Consider the following 14,169-nt stretch of genomic DNA (forward strand, 5'->3'; position numbering starts at 1 on the left):
AGGGTCACAGAGCTAAGAAACAGAGGAGCTGGATCCCTCCCCAGCTCTGCATGATCCCAGAGGCCAAGTTCCTATAACATTCCCTCACTGGGCATTAATTTTTTCAAACTTTGCTACATTTCAATGGCAAAAATGCTGTCTTGTTCTAAATTGTTTTCCTTTCATGACCTGTGATGCCGGATAAGGCTTTGTGTTTGCCAAACCATATGCATTCCTTTTTTTGTCAATCACCTATTGGGGGCCTTTCCCATAGTTCACTCTATCATTGGAAGCGTGAGGCAGGACCTATGGCTCACCACCATAGTTCAAAAGAAAAACACCAGGCATGGTTTTCTTTTTGAAGTATGCTTCAGATGTGGCAGCGCTTTTAATGATGGCCAGCATGCCGTCATGTGGGGAATTCCTTATCCTCAAGCTCTTTGATGAGAGTGTCTGCTTCTTTACCTTGTTTCTTTGCACCTTGGATTTTGGATTCAGTTCATTGTGACTTTTGGCATTTCCTTCAACCTCCCTGGCCTGTTCCCTTATCTCGAAACGTAAGTGGTGAACTAGACAGTATGTAAGGCCCCATTGGCTTTGAAATCATGAGCCTGGGTAGGGTTTTGTGAGAGCAGCAGAGAGGAAAGCTACCTGGCTATGGGGCTGGGCATCCCTTTTTCAAGCAGCCTTTCTGTCCTTCCCTGCAGCAGGACGGCTTAGAGGCATGCTCAGGTGCTCACTCATTTCTCTGTTCCTAAAGCACTTAGCCAAAGAACGGCTCCTTTTCCACTGTTATGTAGACAAATATCACAATGATGAAGATGCCAAACACAGCAAGCTTCAGGCCCACTGGAAGAATTTCTAGGTTCCCGAACTCAACACTCCTGTTCACCGGGCAGTAGTCTGTTTCTCTGATGCAACTCCATCCTTCGAATCTGGTGTTTGATGCTCTGTTAGGAAACCTGTGAAAACATTAGTGGCTCTTAGGGTTGTGTACAGCGATGACTCAAGCACCTCCTTAAAGTATGTGACCCTTCACCCCCGGGGAGCAACCATGGTGGGGCTTTTAGGGAACAGCCCTCTACATGTTTAAAATTTATACTGATTTCGACAAGTGAGATTAATGAGGTATCACAGGGATATGAGATCCCTAAAACCCAAAAAAAGCATTTATTTAGTATTACCACCCACTTGCATAGCATCTTTTAATGCTGGCCCAAGGCCTGATTCAGGGAGCTGCAGAACCTTTGATCCCCACTGGGAATGGGTACAGGTGGATAGGGGATACCAGTACACACAGCCTCTCCTTTCTCTCTTCACCAATGTGAATAAGGAGTGCCCTTCAGGGGTGAGATGAGAAGTGCTTTTAAAATCTGCTAATGTTGGTTTAAAAGGTGGTACTTTCTGAACTCTCTTAGAGAGACTTTTATGTACCCACTTGTCTAATCCTGGAAATCTGCCTAACTTTATTCAGAAGTTACTGAACTTTCCAGGAGACTTTACTTTCTGAACAACAAATAAAATGGCCTGTCTTGAGCTCTTTTATCAACTACCTTTTCCCTTTTTTCCCCCCTCTTTCCCTATTTCCCAGGACACACATAGGAATAAATGTCTCCATGGGACACCTGGGTGGCTCAGCGGTTGGGTGTCTGTCTTTGGCTCAGGGCCTGATCCTGGAGTCCTGCGATAGAGTCCCACATTGGGCTCCCTGCATGGAGCCTGCTTCTCCTTCTGCCTATGTTTCTGCTTCTCTCTCTCTCTCTGTCTCTCATGAATAAATAAATACAATCTTTAAAAAAAAAAAACTTTTCTCAACAGATTCTTTTCAGCCGCAAGCCCTTCACAGAAATCTGAATAACAAAAATTTCCCCAGGAATTATATAAGACAACAACATCCTCTCATATGCTAGGAAAAGCATTACCTTATTCCCTCAGGATGCTTATAAGCCAGGTAGTAGATATCTAGAGCTTCTGGGTTAGTGATGGAAGCCTTGAGTCTCTAATGAACAGAAAGAAAATATCAAGAAGAATTTATTTTTCCAATGTCTTGTACGAAAGGCTTTATTATTTTTTTTATTCTAGAAAAAATCATATAATCTGAGGGTTGATATGGAAGTTTTGGTACATTAGGTATTTAGCCACCTCATAACACTAACTTTAAGCTTCCTTTACTCAATAATAAGCAAAAATGTTCAAGTGCCATGGAGTAATATTTTACTTCAGTGACTCATACATTAACAATAGGCATATTGGTAACTAGGGTCACATGATGTGAGTAGCATTCTGTCTTAAATATCAACTCTTTGTTTTGCTCTTATTTGAGGGTTTTTTTAAAAAAAATTTTTTATGACCAGGCATCATTTACAAAGAATAAAGATATTTTTAAAAACAAGTTGGCGGGACGTCTAGGTGGCTCATTGGTTGAGCATCTGCCTTCGGCCCAGGGCCTGATCCTGGAGACCCAGGATCGAGTCCCACATCCGGCTTCCTGTATGGAGCCTGCTTCTCCCTCTGCTGTGTCTCTGCCTCTCTCTCTTTCTCTGTGTCTCTCATGAATAAATCAATAAAATCTTAAAAAAAAAAGTTGGGGGGGGCACCTGGGTGGCTCCGTCAGTTGAACGACTGACTCTTGGTTTCAGCTCAGGCCATGACCTCAGAGTTGTAAGATTGAGCCCCACAGGGGGCTCTGTGCTGAGCAAGGAATCTGCTTAAGATTCTCTCTATCCAAAAAAAAAAAAAAAGTTTCTCTCTATCCCTCTCCCTCTCTCACCCCTGCAAGCTCGCTCTCTCTCTCTTAAATAAATAAATAAATAAATAAATAAATAAATAAATAAATCTTTTAAAAAATAAAATTAAAATAAAAAGCAAGTTGGCTATGGACAAAAACAAGAAAGTAATTTCTGAAAATGAAAATGTCATCTCATAAGAGGGATAGAAATCTGGACCAATCACGTTTTATTTTCTTTTCCCAAAACTTTCTTTTGTGTGGTTATATTTCCAATATAGTAAAAAAAAAGGATAGCTCTCTATGCCTTGGTTTCTCCCCATGAAATAGAGTTGTAAAGATTAAGTGACTTAACACATGAAAAACGATTAAAACATCTCCTGGCACATAGTCAGCATTCAGTGAATGCTAGCAATAAAGATTATGACCATAGTCATTATTATGAATTGTGTGTTGCTGTTTTTCCTCCCGCATCTGGTTTTCCTTGATTGTCCATTTGTGTTTATGATTCAGGCCTTAGCATCCTCAAATGTCTGCAGTGTCCAGGCTGGGTGTATTGTGTCGGCAGGTCTGATGATGTCAGCCCACGGCGGGTGAGGAGGGCATGGCCTGGTGTACCATCATTTAAGGCTGGTCACCCGCTTCCCAATATAAGCCATGGGTGTCAAAGCAGCTACGGCCTTGCCTTCTTAAAGAAGATGTTCTTAACAGTGTTTTAGTGATACCCGAGCAGGGCCTCTGCTGATGGTGGGAAGCTGTGCACGCGTGCCATCCAAGGAAGCACTGTGCCCAGAGCAGAGGTCACAGATGTACATACCTCTACGATTTCCTGGAAGAGGGGGACTCTTGAAAATTCCCACCAAGATGCCATCTGGGCTACTGGTGGTTTGCTTACTGAGAGATGCTTCAAACTATTTTCTTTTTTTTTTTTTTTAAGATTTATTTATTTATGTATTCATGATAGACAGAGAGAGAGAGAGAGGCAGAGACACAGGCAGAGGGAGAAGCAGGCTCCATGCCGGGAGCCGGACACAGGACTTGATCCCAGAACTCCAGGATCGCGCCCTGGGCTGAAGGCAGGCGCCAAACCGCTGAGCCACCCAGGGATCCCCTCCAAACTATTTTCAAGGGCGTAGTTAAAATCATTTATAAGCACATTCTTTTTTTCAACCTTTTTAATTACAGAAAGTTTCAAGCATATAAAAAGTAGACAACAGTATAATGAGCCTCCACGTACCCGTCACATGCAAATTCTTTTTAATTCTCTTAAATGTAAAAATAGGTCTGTTAAATAAAACATTTGGGATAGAAGTCTTTTGCAAAATCAAATTATAGGATTTCACAGCTCTTAAGCAATCAAATGCTCCCTCCCTTCTCTTCTCTCTTGCCGTAAGGTTTAGGTCTCTGATTGCCTTTTCTTTCAGAATTTCTTTCCTTTACTATCATCCACATGTAAAGTTCTCCTACAGCATGTAAATCATGGACATTTAGATTTTCAAAAAAAGAGTAATCATGGCCTATCAACTTGACTGTACAGCCATCAATAATAATTATAATTATAAGGTTGGGGAAAGGGTTATCGATCACAGTAAACAGTATAAAATTGCATGTACACAGTGGTGGCAACTGGCTAAACTCATACCACACACACACAAACAGGAACTAGGGAGAAATATAAACAGTGAAATCAGTTTTTGTTGTCAGGTGGCATGTTTGTAGTTGATTCATTTTTCATTAAAAAAAATTCCCTTAGAGTTGTTAAATATGGTTTTCACTATAAACACCATTTACAATGGAACTAAAAAATATTGATGTTCATAAAAGCAATGGCTTAGTGGGGGTGAATTGCACCCATGGGGGCAGCCCTGGTGGCGCAGCGGTTTAGCGCTGCCTGCAGCCCAGGGCTTGATCCTGGAGACCCTGGATCGATCCCACATCAGGCTCTCTGTATGATGCCTGCTTCTCCCTCTGCCTGTGTCTCTGCTTCTCTCTCTCTCTGTCTCTATGAATAAATAAATTAAAAATTAAAAAAAAAAAAAGAATTGCACCCATGGGGGAGCATAATGCTCCTTTCTCCCTATTCCTGCCTAGAGCTAGAATCTGCAAAGCTGGCTGTTTCAAAGCATTCACGGCTGGGGGTGGGAGGGATATGTGACCGCCTCTGCTTCCCCACCCTTCTCACTACACCGCTGGCATTCAAGTCAGATAATGACACCCATCCACATATTTTGATCACAGCTGTAGTCATAATAATTCTGAGATATGCCAATGCAATAAACAATGAGTGTGTTAATACAATCCTAGCTGACACTTACATAGTATTTCCTGTGTGCCAAGCACCACTCTAGGCATTTTACATAAACTCATTTAATTCTCGATACCACCCTATGAGCAAGGTGCTTTTTTTACGCCTATTTCACAGATGACAAAAACTGAGGCTTGGAGAGTTTAAGTCACATGCCCTTGGTCACACAGCAGGTGAGATGGTGGAGCCAGAATCCAAACCAGGTAGTGTAGTCTCAGAGTCCCTGCTCTTGATCACCCTGCTGTCCTGCAGAGGGTGGATAATACAGCTTTAACTAGAAGAGAATTAGAAATACCGAGTTCTGAGTGTCTGTTGTCTTGGGCATTCAACATGCCCCGGATCCATGTAATCTTTCTAACAGCTCTGTAGTAACCATTTTCTAGATGAGAAAATAGAGGTTTAATGGGAATAAAACTATTTGTGCAGGTTATGCGATCAGAAAAGGCACAATTACGACTTAAAACCCCCATTTTCTGGCTCCAGTGACCTGTATTTTTGTCTTGTAATATTTCTATTGGGGAAACTCATCATGAAAAATATAGTGAAAACATATTTCTAGGGCACCTGAGTGGCTCAGTAAGTTAAGCATCTGGCTTTGGCTCAGGTCATGATCCCGGGGTCCTGGGATCAAGCCCCACATCAGGCCCCCTGCTCAGTGGGGAGTTTGCTTTTCCCTCTTCCTCTGCCCCCCCCCCCCCCGCTTGTATGCATTCTCTCTCTCATTCTCTCTCTCTCTCATTCTCTCTCTCTCCCTCTCTCTCAAATAAACAAAATCTTTAAGAAAAATCTTAAAAACGGTTTTCAGTCATTAATAAATGATCAAATCATTAATTAATTTCCTGTGGGAGTAACACTTGTAGCCATCTGATCTCTTCTTAAATATTTGAGATGAGTTGTATTTTTTTTCCCAAGATTTCTCTAGGTAGACTAATTTTGTGCTAATTCTGGCCTACTTATTATATCCATTGAATCCAAAAATGGAGCGTGTGTGAGATATTATGTCCTACTGTATTACAGTGAACTACAAAACCTTGGGCTATATCCAGAACCAGACGAGTAAGAATCATTTTATTTTCTCATTCAATCATTACTCATCAAAAAAATGTATTTGGTTTTTGAAAATGATCCACCTTGACTAAAGCCATTCATTTTTGTGCACGAGGAAATACGTTTGTTTGCATTTCCACAAGATGTATATATTACAAGGTCAACCCAAACCTAGCCAGAGATGTCACAGCCTGACACCTGCAGTTGCAGGCAATCAGAGCAGCGGTGCCAGGCTGTGTGGTGGGCTGTGTGCCCTGCTGTCTGACTTCTTCCCCACTCCTTTCTCTTACTCTCCCAGGATTTCTTACTGTTGGCCTCTGGGGAGGCAGGAGGCAATGCTGTTCCTGGGGGAGAGGACAAAATCCTCTCCTAACTGCAATGTGTTACACTTCCCTAATCACTCTATTTGGTGGATGCAGTTTTTCAAATAACAGCTTATATTACAGAACCAGGTATTCTTTTACCAATGGCTGGACAAACTGGTAGTTGTGAACCTGCTCCCAGGCAGGAAAAACCTTTTGATTTAGATCTCTTTAAAATTGAATTAACTTCAAATCCCTTTATTGACTAAAAAGGATTCAGTTAATAAAAGATTCTACAGTAATTTCAGACTCTTACTTCATTGTTTTTACCTCATCCTTGATTTAATAAAGTTCTCATTTTCAACATTGTGCTCTGTTAACCTAAGTTATGATTTTGAATTAATTAAAAGCCTAAAATAATCTCTACCACATTAACAAAGGAAAGGTTGAAGATCATCACCATTTATGTGTGTGTGTGTGTGTGTGTGTGTGTGTGTGTTTAAAGGGAATCTTCGGGGTGCCTGGATGGCTCAGTGGTTGAGCATCTGCCTTTGGCACATGTCATGATCCCGGGGTCCTGGGATCGAGTCCCATATCCGGCTCCTTGCATGGAGCCTGCTTCTTCCTCTGGCTGTGTCTCTGCCTCTCTGTGTGTCTCATGAATAAATAAATAAAAATCTTAAAAAAAAAATAAAATAAAGGGAATCCTCTAGCAAACCAGGAATAGAATGGGAACGTCTTTAACTTGACAAAAAGTGTCTTCCAACACCTATACCAAAAATCATACTTAAAGGTAAAATGCTAAATGAATTCCTTTTAAAATCAGAACCAAGGGAAGAAGTCTTATTATCACTCTTACTTAATACTGTATTAAAGGGGTCTTAGTCCAGTAAAACAAAACAAAACAGAAAAAATGAAAAGTATACAAACTGGACTAAAAAATTTACAGAAAAATTATTATTATTATTATTTTTTAAAGATTTTATTCATCCAAAAAAAAAAAGATTTTATTCATCCATTACAAGAAACAGAGAGGCAGAGACACAGGCAGAGGGAGAAGCAGGCTCCCTGCGGGGACCCTGATGCACGACTCGATCCCAGGACCCCGGGATCATGTCCTGAGCTGAAGGCAGGCGCTCAACCGCTGAGCCACCCAGGTGTCTAGAGTGTCTGCTTTCGGCTCAGGTCATGATCCCGGGGTCCTGGGATCGAGTCCTGCGTCGGCCTCCCCACAGGGAGCCTGCTTCTCCCTCTGCCTGTGTCTCTGCCTCTGTGTGTCTCTCATGAATAAATAAATAAAATCTTAAAAAAAAAAAAAAGAAGGTGGAAGCTCAACTGCTGAGCCACCCAGGCGTCGCAAGAGTCACTGTTATAAGGTCAATATGCAAAAGTCAATTGTGTTTCTCTATACTAGCAACAAACCCTTTAAACATATTTTTTAAAAGATACTGTGCCCGATAAGAACAAAATTAAAAACCTAACACAGGTACCTACTAAAGCTAACAAAAAATGAGCATGACCTACACTGAAAATATTATAAAATCTTACTGAAGGACAAGAAAATTTAAATTAATGTAAAGAACATGAACAGGAAGACTCAACAGAGTAAAGATTTAGCTCTTTCCAAATTAATTCTTAAAGTCAATAAAATTTCAATCAAAATTCCTATCTGAATTTTTCATGGAACTCGATAAGCTTATTCAAAAATTTATGTGGAAGGACAAAAGGACAAGTAAAATTGAGACATTACTTTAAAACAACAAGGAGGATGGGGATTTGCTCTGGTAATTACAACATTCTGCTCTGGGCATAGGCTGGACAAACTGATCAGAGTAGAGACCCCGTCATATCAATCATGGCTCTTGTTTTCTGGTTTATGATGCTTTGACATCTCGGAGCCTTGCTAGTCCTAGAGAGAATGCACATGAGCAAGCCTTCCAGAGGCAAGTCAACTAACCACAAATCCATATCCCTAACTACCTCCTTTGTCTCTACCATACCGAGTCAATATTTCCCCTGCTGTAATTCAGCCTAGGGCCAGATTGGCCAACTAGCAACCACCCCGTTGCCTGGAGCTCATTGGAATTGTTCAAATGAGCCAATCCTAAAATGCTTACCTTGCCTGACCAATTTCTTCCTGCAAAACCCACAATAAAGTGGGATGCCCATACTTTCTCCTCACTCTTGCCCCCTGCCTGACTCTGTAGTTCCCCCACATGGTGCTGGATGCCATGAATTCTTTCAATGGTAGTCTCCACATCTGTCAACTTACTATACCTGAATAAAACAAATCCTGGGGACATTTCAAAACATTCGTGTTTTATGGAAATCTGACATATGGCAAGGGCTAATGCTGCAGATCCAAAGAAAAAGGACAGACTTCAAAAATGGGACTGGGAACACGACGGGATAGATATGCTTCTTGCAATCCTGCTGAGTATTGCTCCAAAACCTGGACAGTATATATATCAAGCAGACAGAAGAAGACGCTGCAAGGTGGCAAGCAGCAGAGGGATGAGAGACCTGGGCACCCGAGGAATGACACATGGTGAGTGCCTTGGGTCTTCTTTTGACCTCGCACATCCCAGATGGGAGTCCTGGACAAGCTAGCAACCTGAAAATGGGAACGGGTACAAATGAAAAAAGCCCCCAGAAAAGTCAAAAGATGGGAAAAGAGAAGGGGGCAGCCAAGTGAGACAGAAGGCTTTTTGGGGCAGCCCGGGTGGCTCAGCGGTTTCGTGCTGCCTTAGACCCAGGGCCTGATCCTGGAGACCCGGAATCGAGTTCCATGTCGGGCTCCCTGCATGGAGCCTGCTCTCCCTCTGCCTCTTTCTCTGCCTCTCTCTCTAGGTGTCTCTCATGAATAAATAAATAAAATCTTTAAAAAGAAAAAAAAAGAAGAAGACTTTTTGACAGTAGCTACTCTACTCTGGCCAGACAGCCTACCCTATGCCCACCAGCCCGGGTGCAGGGGAAGCCTGGACTACACCCCCAGGTGTGGACCCCTCCCCCTCCACACAGGGGTGGTCACCAGTGGAGGCTACTTGGGAGCCCACAGGGTGCACAGACCAGGGTGGTGATAGAGGACCAGTGGAGGACCTGGACTTCTAGCCCCACTTGACAGCAAAGAGAAAGCACTAGTGTGGAGTCTGAGGAGGCCTGCTTAAGCAAAAGATTTAAATAAGATCCAGAGGAGCCCTCGGGTGGCTCAGTTGGTTAAGTGTCTGCCTTCAGCTCAGGTCATGATCTCTGGGTCCTGGGATCAAGCCCCGCATCAGGTTCCTAGCTCAGTGAGGAGTCGGCTTCTCCCTTTCCCCTACTCATGCTCTTTCTCTGTCTCTCAAATATAAATAAATAAATAAATAAATAAATAAATAAATAAGATCCAGAGTCTCATAAATGTCAATAAACTGAGATAACACAAATGTTGGAATTATCTGACGAGGATTTTAAAGCAGCCACCATCAAATGCTTCAAGGAACAATACAAAAAGGTATGTAACAAATGAAAAAATTATTAACTTTGCAGAGAAGTAGAATATATACAGAAGGGCCCTGTGTAAGTTGAGAAGTGAAAAAAACATATCCAACCATCAAAGTAAAAACTCACTAGATGGGCTTGACAGAAGAATAGGAAACACAGAGGAAAGAATCAATCTACTTGAAGATAGAACTGTATAAATCACCCACAACAAAGCACAGAGAGTAAATGGAGGTGGAGGAGAAGCATAAAATACATATAAACAGAGTCTTGGGGAATTACAATAGAAGATCTAACATTTGTGTCATCAGAATCCCTAAAGGAGAAGAGAATGAGGTCAGGCTAAAAAAGATATTTGAAGAAATAATGGCTGAAAATTCCCCAAATTTGGCAAAAGACATAAATGAACAGATTGAAGAAACTGAGTGAATTCCAAACAGGACAAATGCAAGGAAATCCATGCCAAATATACATCATAATCAAACTTCTCAAGACCTTTGTGCATCAAGAGACATCACCAAGGAAGTGAAAAGGCAATCCACAGAATGAAAAAAAAATTGCAAATCTTATAACAGTCTAGCTTTCAGAATACATAAGACTCTTACAACTCAACAATAGAAAGACAAGCAACCCAGTTAAAAAATGGACAAAGGGCTGGGTTAGACATTTCCTCAAAGAAGATATACAAATGGCCAGTAAATCATGAAAAGATGCTCAGTATCATTAGTCATTAGGAAAATGCAAATTAAAACCACGCTGAGATACCATTTCACATCTTCCAAGATGGCTACTAAGAACAAGTTGGTGTAGAACGACAAGTGTTGTCAAGGTATGGTAATACCGGATCCCTTGGACATTAGTGTGAATGTACAATGCTGCAGTTATTGTGGAAAATGGGTTAGCCATTACGAAAAATGTCAAACACAGAAATACCGTATCATCCAGCAATTCCACTCCCAAGTATATATCTGAAAGAACTGAAAACAGGTATTGGAATACTTGTCCTTGAATTTTTTACAGTATTACTTTTCCCAATATGCAAGAGGTGGAAACAATCTAAATGTTCAGCAGCAAATGAATGAATAAGCAAACTGTGGTCTATGCATACAATGGAACATTATTCACTCAAGCACTAGTACAAATACATGCTGTGATGTGGGTGAAGCTTGCAAACAGTCAGCTGGGTGGAAGGAGCCAGTCACAACGTATCACATCCTGAATGTTCCATTTATATGAAATATCCAGAAGAGGTAGATCCACTGAAACAGAAAGGAGATTAGTCGTTGTCAAGAAGGGTTTGAGGACTAACTGCTTAATGAATACTGAGTTTTATTTTGAGGTACTGAAAATGTTTTGAAACTAGATAGACGTGGTGGTTTTCTGGCACTCTGAATGTCCTAAATGCCAGTGAATCATGCATTTTAAAATAGTAAATTGTATGTGAATTTAATCTTAGCAGAATTTTTTAAAAAAGATTTTATTGATTTATTAGAGAGAGAGAGAGAGAGAGAAAGAGAATGAGCTGGGAGAGGCAGAGGCCAAGTGATAAGCAGACTCCTCACGGAGCAGGGAGCCCAATGTGGGGCTTGATATCGAGACCCTGGGATCATGACCCCAGCCAAAGGCAGATGCCTAACCGAATGAGCACCCAGGCACCCCTCATTACTATTTTTTAAAGGCACTGAGGAAAGAGTGAAAAGATAGGCCCACTGGGGGATGGTAATGGGGGAGATTATGCATGTGTGGGGGCAGGGAATAGATAAGAAATCTCTGCACCTTCCTCTCAATTTTGCTGTGAACCCAAAACTGCTATTTAAAAAAAAGCCCAGACTACTAGAAGATATGTACTGAACTTATGACCAACAAAGGATTAGTATCCAAAATATATAAAGAGATCCTGTAAGTTAACAAGAAAAAGATAACCTAATAGAAAAAATAGGCAAAAGACATGAACCAGCACTTCACAGATGAGAAAACACAAATGACCAACAAACGTATAAGAAGATGCTCACCCTTATAAGCAAATTATTATAATGAAATACAACCTTATACTTACTACTTGGACAAACATTAAGTATGGCAATACTAAATTTTGAAGAAGATTGAGAGTGATGGAGCTCTTCATATACTGCTGGTAGGACTGTCAGATGGTTCAGTCACTTTGTAGGGCAGTTTAACATGATATCTAACATGGAAGAGGTCTGTATCCTTGATTTTCTAGCAATTCCAATCCTAGGTGTATTCACTCAAACAGAAAAAAATTATTGCACATGTATGCAATGGGTCACATACCACGATGTTTGTAGCAGCATTGTTCATATTAGAAAAACTTGGAAAGAATACAAATGTCCAATAAATAAGGAATGGATCAATATATTTTTACAATAATTATATAGCCATGCAAATGAATGAACCAGCACAAAAATATTGGGAGAAACGCATGGCATAATGCTGAATGATAAAGGGAAGTTATAGAAGATTACTTACATGATTTTATTTATTTATTTATTTATTTATTTATTTATTTATTTATTTATTGAGCTGGAGGAGGGGCAGAGGGAGAGAGGGAGAGAGAGAATCCCAAGCAGACTCCATGCCCTGTATAGAACCTGATGCAGGGCTCAATCTCACGGCCCAGAGATCACAACCCTAGCTGAAAATCAAGAGTGGGATGTGTAATCACCTGAACCACCCAGGCACTCCATGATGATGTCATTTAAATAAAATCTAAAATCAGGAGAAACTAAAGCTTGTGGATACTATAAAGGAAAGGAAAAGAATGAAAAGTAAATTCAGGATAGTGTTTACCTTGGGGGAAAGGAAGGAATGGGAATATGATCAGGGAAGTCTACATTGGTCTCCAATGGAATTGATTTATTTTTTTAATCTCTGGGGTGGGAATCTAACTGCTTATTGTGGAATTTTTATACCTTTTTAGATGCATAAGATATATTATCATAAGTCGTCAAAAAATATTTTCAGGTTTGAATTTTTTTCCATCCCCTTGAGCAAATTCCAGGTACCCTCTTGCATTTATATCAGCCCATTTGAACCGCGCTGGGCTCTGTACCAGGGCTTTTACGTGTGAGTGGAAGGGTCACCAAAGAGTGGCTCATGTGGGCTCCAATTACAAAGCAATCATCAAAAAGAAGTCTTGGCTTCCATGGGAGAACAGATGTCCAGGAGTCCTTCTGCGATACCAGGGAGAGACACTGGGAGGAGCTGTTTCACTGCTCAGGTGCCTGGTTGCTTTTCCTCCCCTTTTGGCAGCCTGATCTAATGGAAAGGGCAGTAGAATGGAAATTAGAAGACTGGGAAGTCCACTCCCTATTTTTCTGCAACCTATCTGTGTGGTCTTGGGCGACTCATAATCCCTCTCGGTCGGTTTCCTCATCTGTAAAATAAGCCATACAGCCTCCTTCAAGATGTCTTTGAAATAGGGAATTCCGTGGTCAGTAATTACAATAAATCAAGCCTAGGCTCATGAAGACGAATATTGCCTGGTGCTTATGAAACCTGAGCAAATCCCAACATACTAAAATAATCTGAGGCTCTCATATGGGAGGTACAATGGGAACCTCCTCTCCCTAAAATGGGTACATATAGCTATATACCCATAATGCAAATGATAAATTAGCTGAAGTCCAGTATGGTTATATTTGGTGGTGAAAAAGAGAAGCTGAATTTTCTAAATGAATTCATATTTTCCTATAGAAAGAGAACACCACTGCTCATAATTCAGTTCTATGAAAATAAGTTTACCTTTATTATCATGTTATCACTATAATCAGAGTTTGATTTCATTATCTCTTCCTGCTGCTCTTGTATTTCAAAAACTGGGTTCTATTACACAGAAAGAATCAGCAAGTAGTCAATAAGATAAAGATACATTGATCATTAAGCATATTTAAGCACATCTACCAGGAAGTCAGTATTTTTATAGGGAGAATGTTAAATTACATTCCTTGTAAAGACAGCATTTAGCTCCCATTAGCACATGTTACAGGTAAGAACAGAGGGCTTATTAAGTAGTTATAGAATATGTAATTTACTCTTCACTTTGACCCAAGTGGAATATACAACTCCTACTGGGAATAAGGATGTTTTTCAATTGATTAAGAAACTATTATAGCGATGTTTAACATCAGGTCTCCTAAAGCGCAACTCAACTCAAACTGCACACTTAAGTAGTCCTTTAATATATATTCCCTTGGCACCTTGGGCCTTCCGATGGCAGCACTTGGGGTAGGCAATGCAGATGCTAATATTAGGTGTACAAGGTATCTTAGCAGCAATAATAGGAGAGTGAAACCCTATTAAGTTTTGGCAGA

At 40.8% G+C, this 14,169-nt stretch overlaps 1 protein-coding gene across 1 annotated transcript in view; it reads right to left on the reverse strand.

Moving 5' to 3' along the window:
- Nucleotides 1–329: 329 nt before the first annotated feature.
- LEMD1 (LEM domain containing 1) overlaps nt 330–14,169 on the reverse strand; it is a 35,453-nt gene continuing 21,613 nt past the window's right edge. The window contains exons 4-5 of the mRNA XM_025991655.2: nt 1,902–1,978; nt 330–941 (exon numbers count right to left, since the gene is read on the reverse strand). Of these exons, the coding sequence (XP_025847440.1) occupies nt 1,956–1,978 (23 nt within the window). The 3' untranslated portion in view covers nt 330–941; nt 1,902–1,955. The remainder of the gene's footprint in view (nt 942–1,901; nt 1,979–14,169) is intronic.

This window comes from Vulpes vulpes, chromosome 5 (genome assembly GCF_048418805.1).
Source record: "Vulpes vulpes isolate BD-2025 chromosome 5, VulVul3, whole genome shotgun sequence".
Classification (NCBI taxonomy): domain Eukaryota; kingdom Metazoa; phylum Chordata; class Mammalia; order Carnivora; family Canidae; genus Vulpes; species Vulpes vulpes.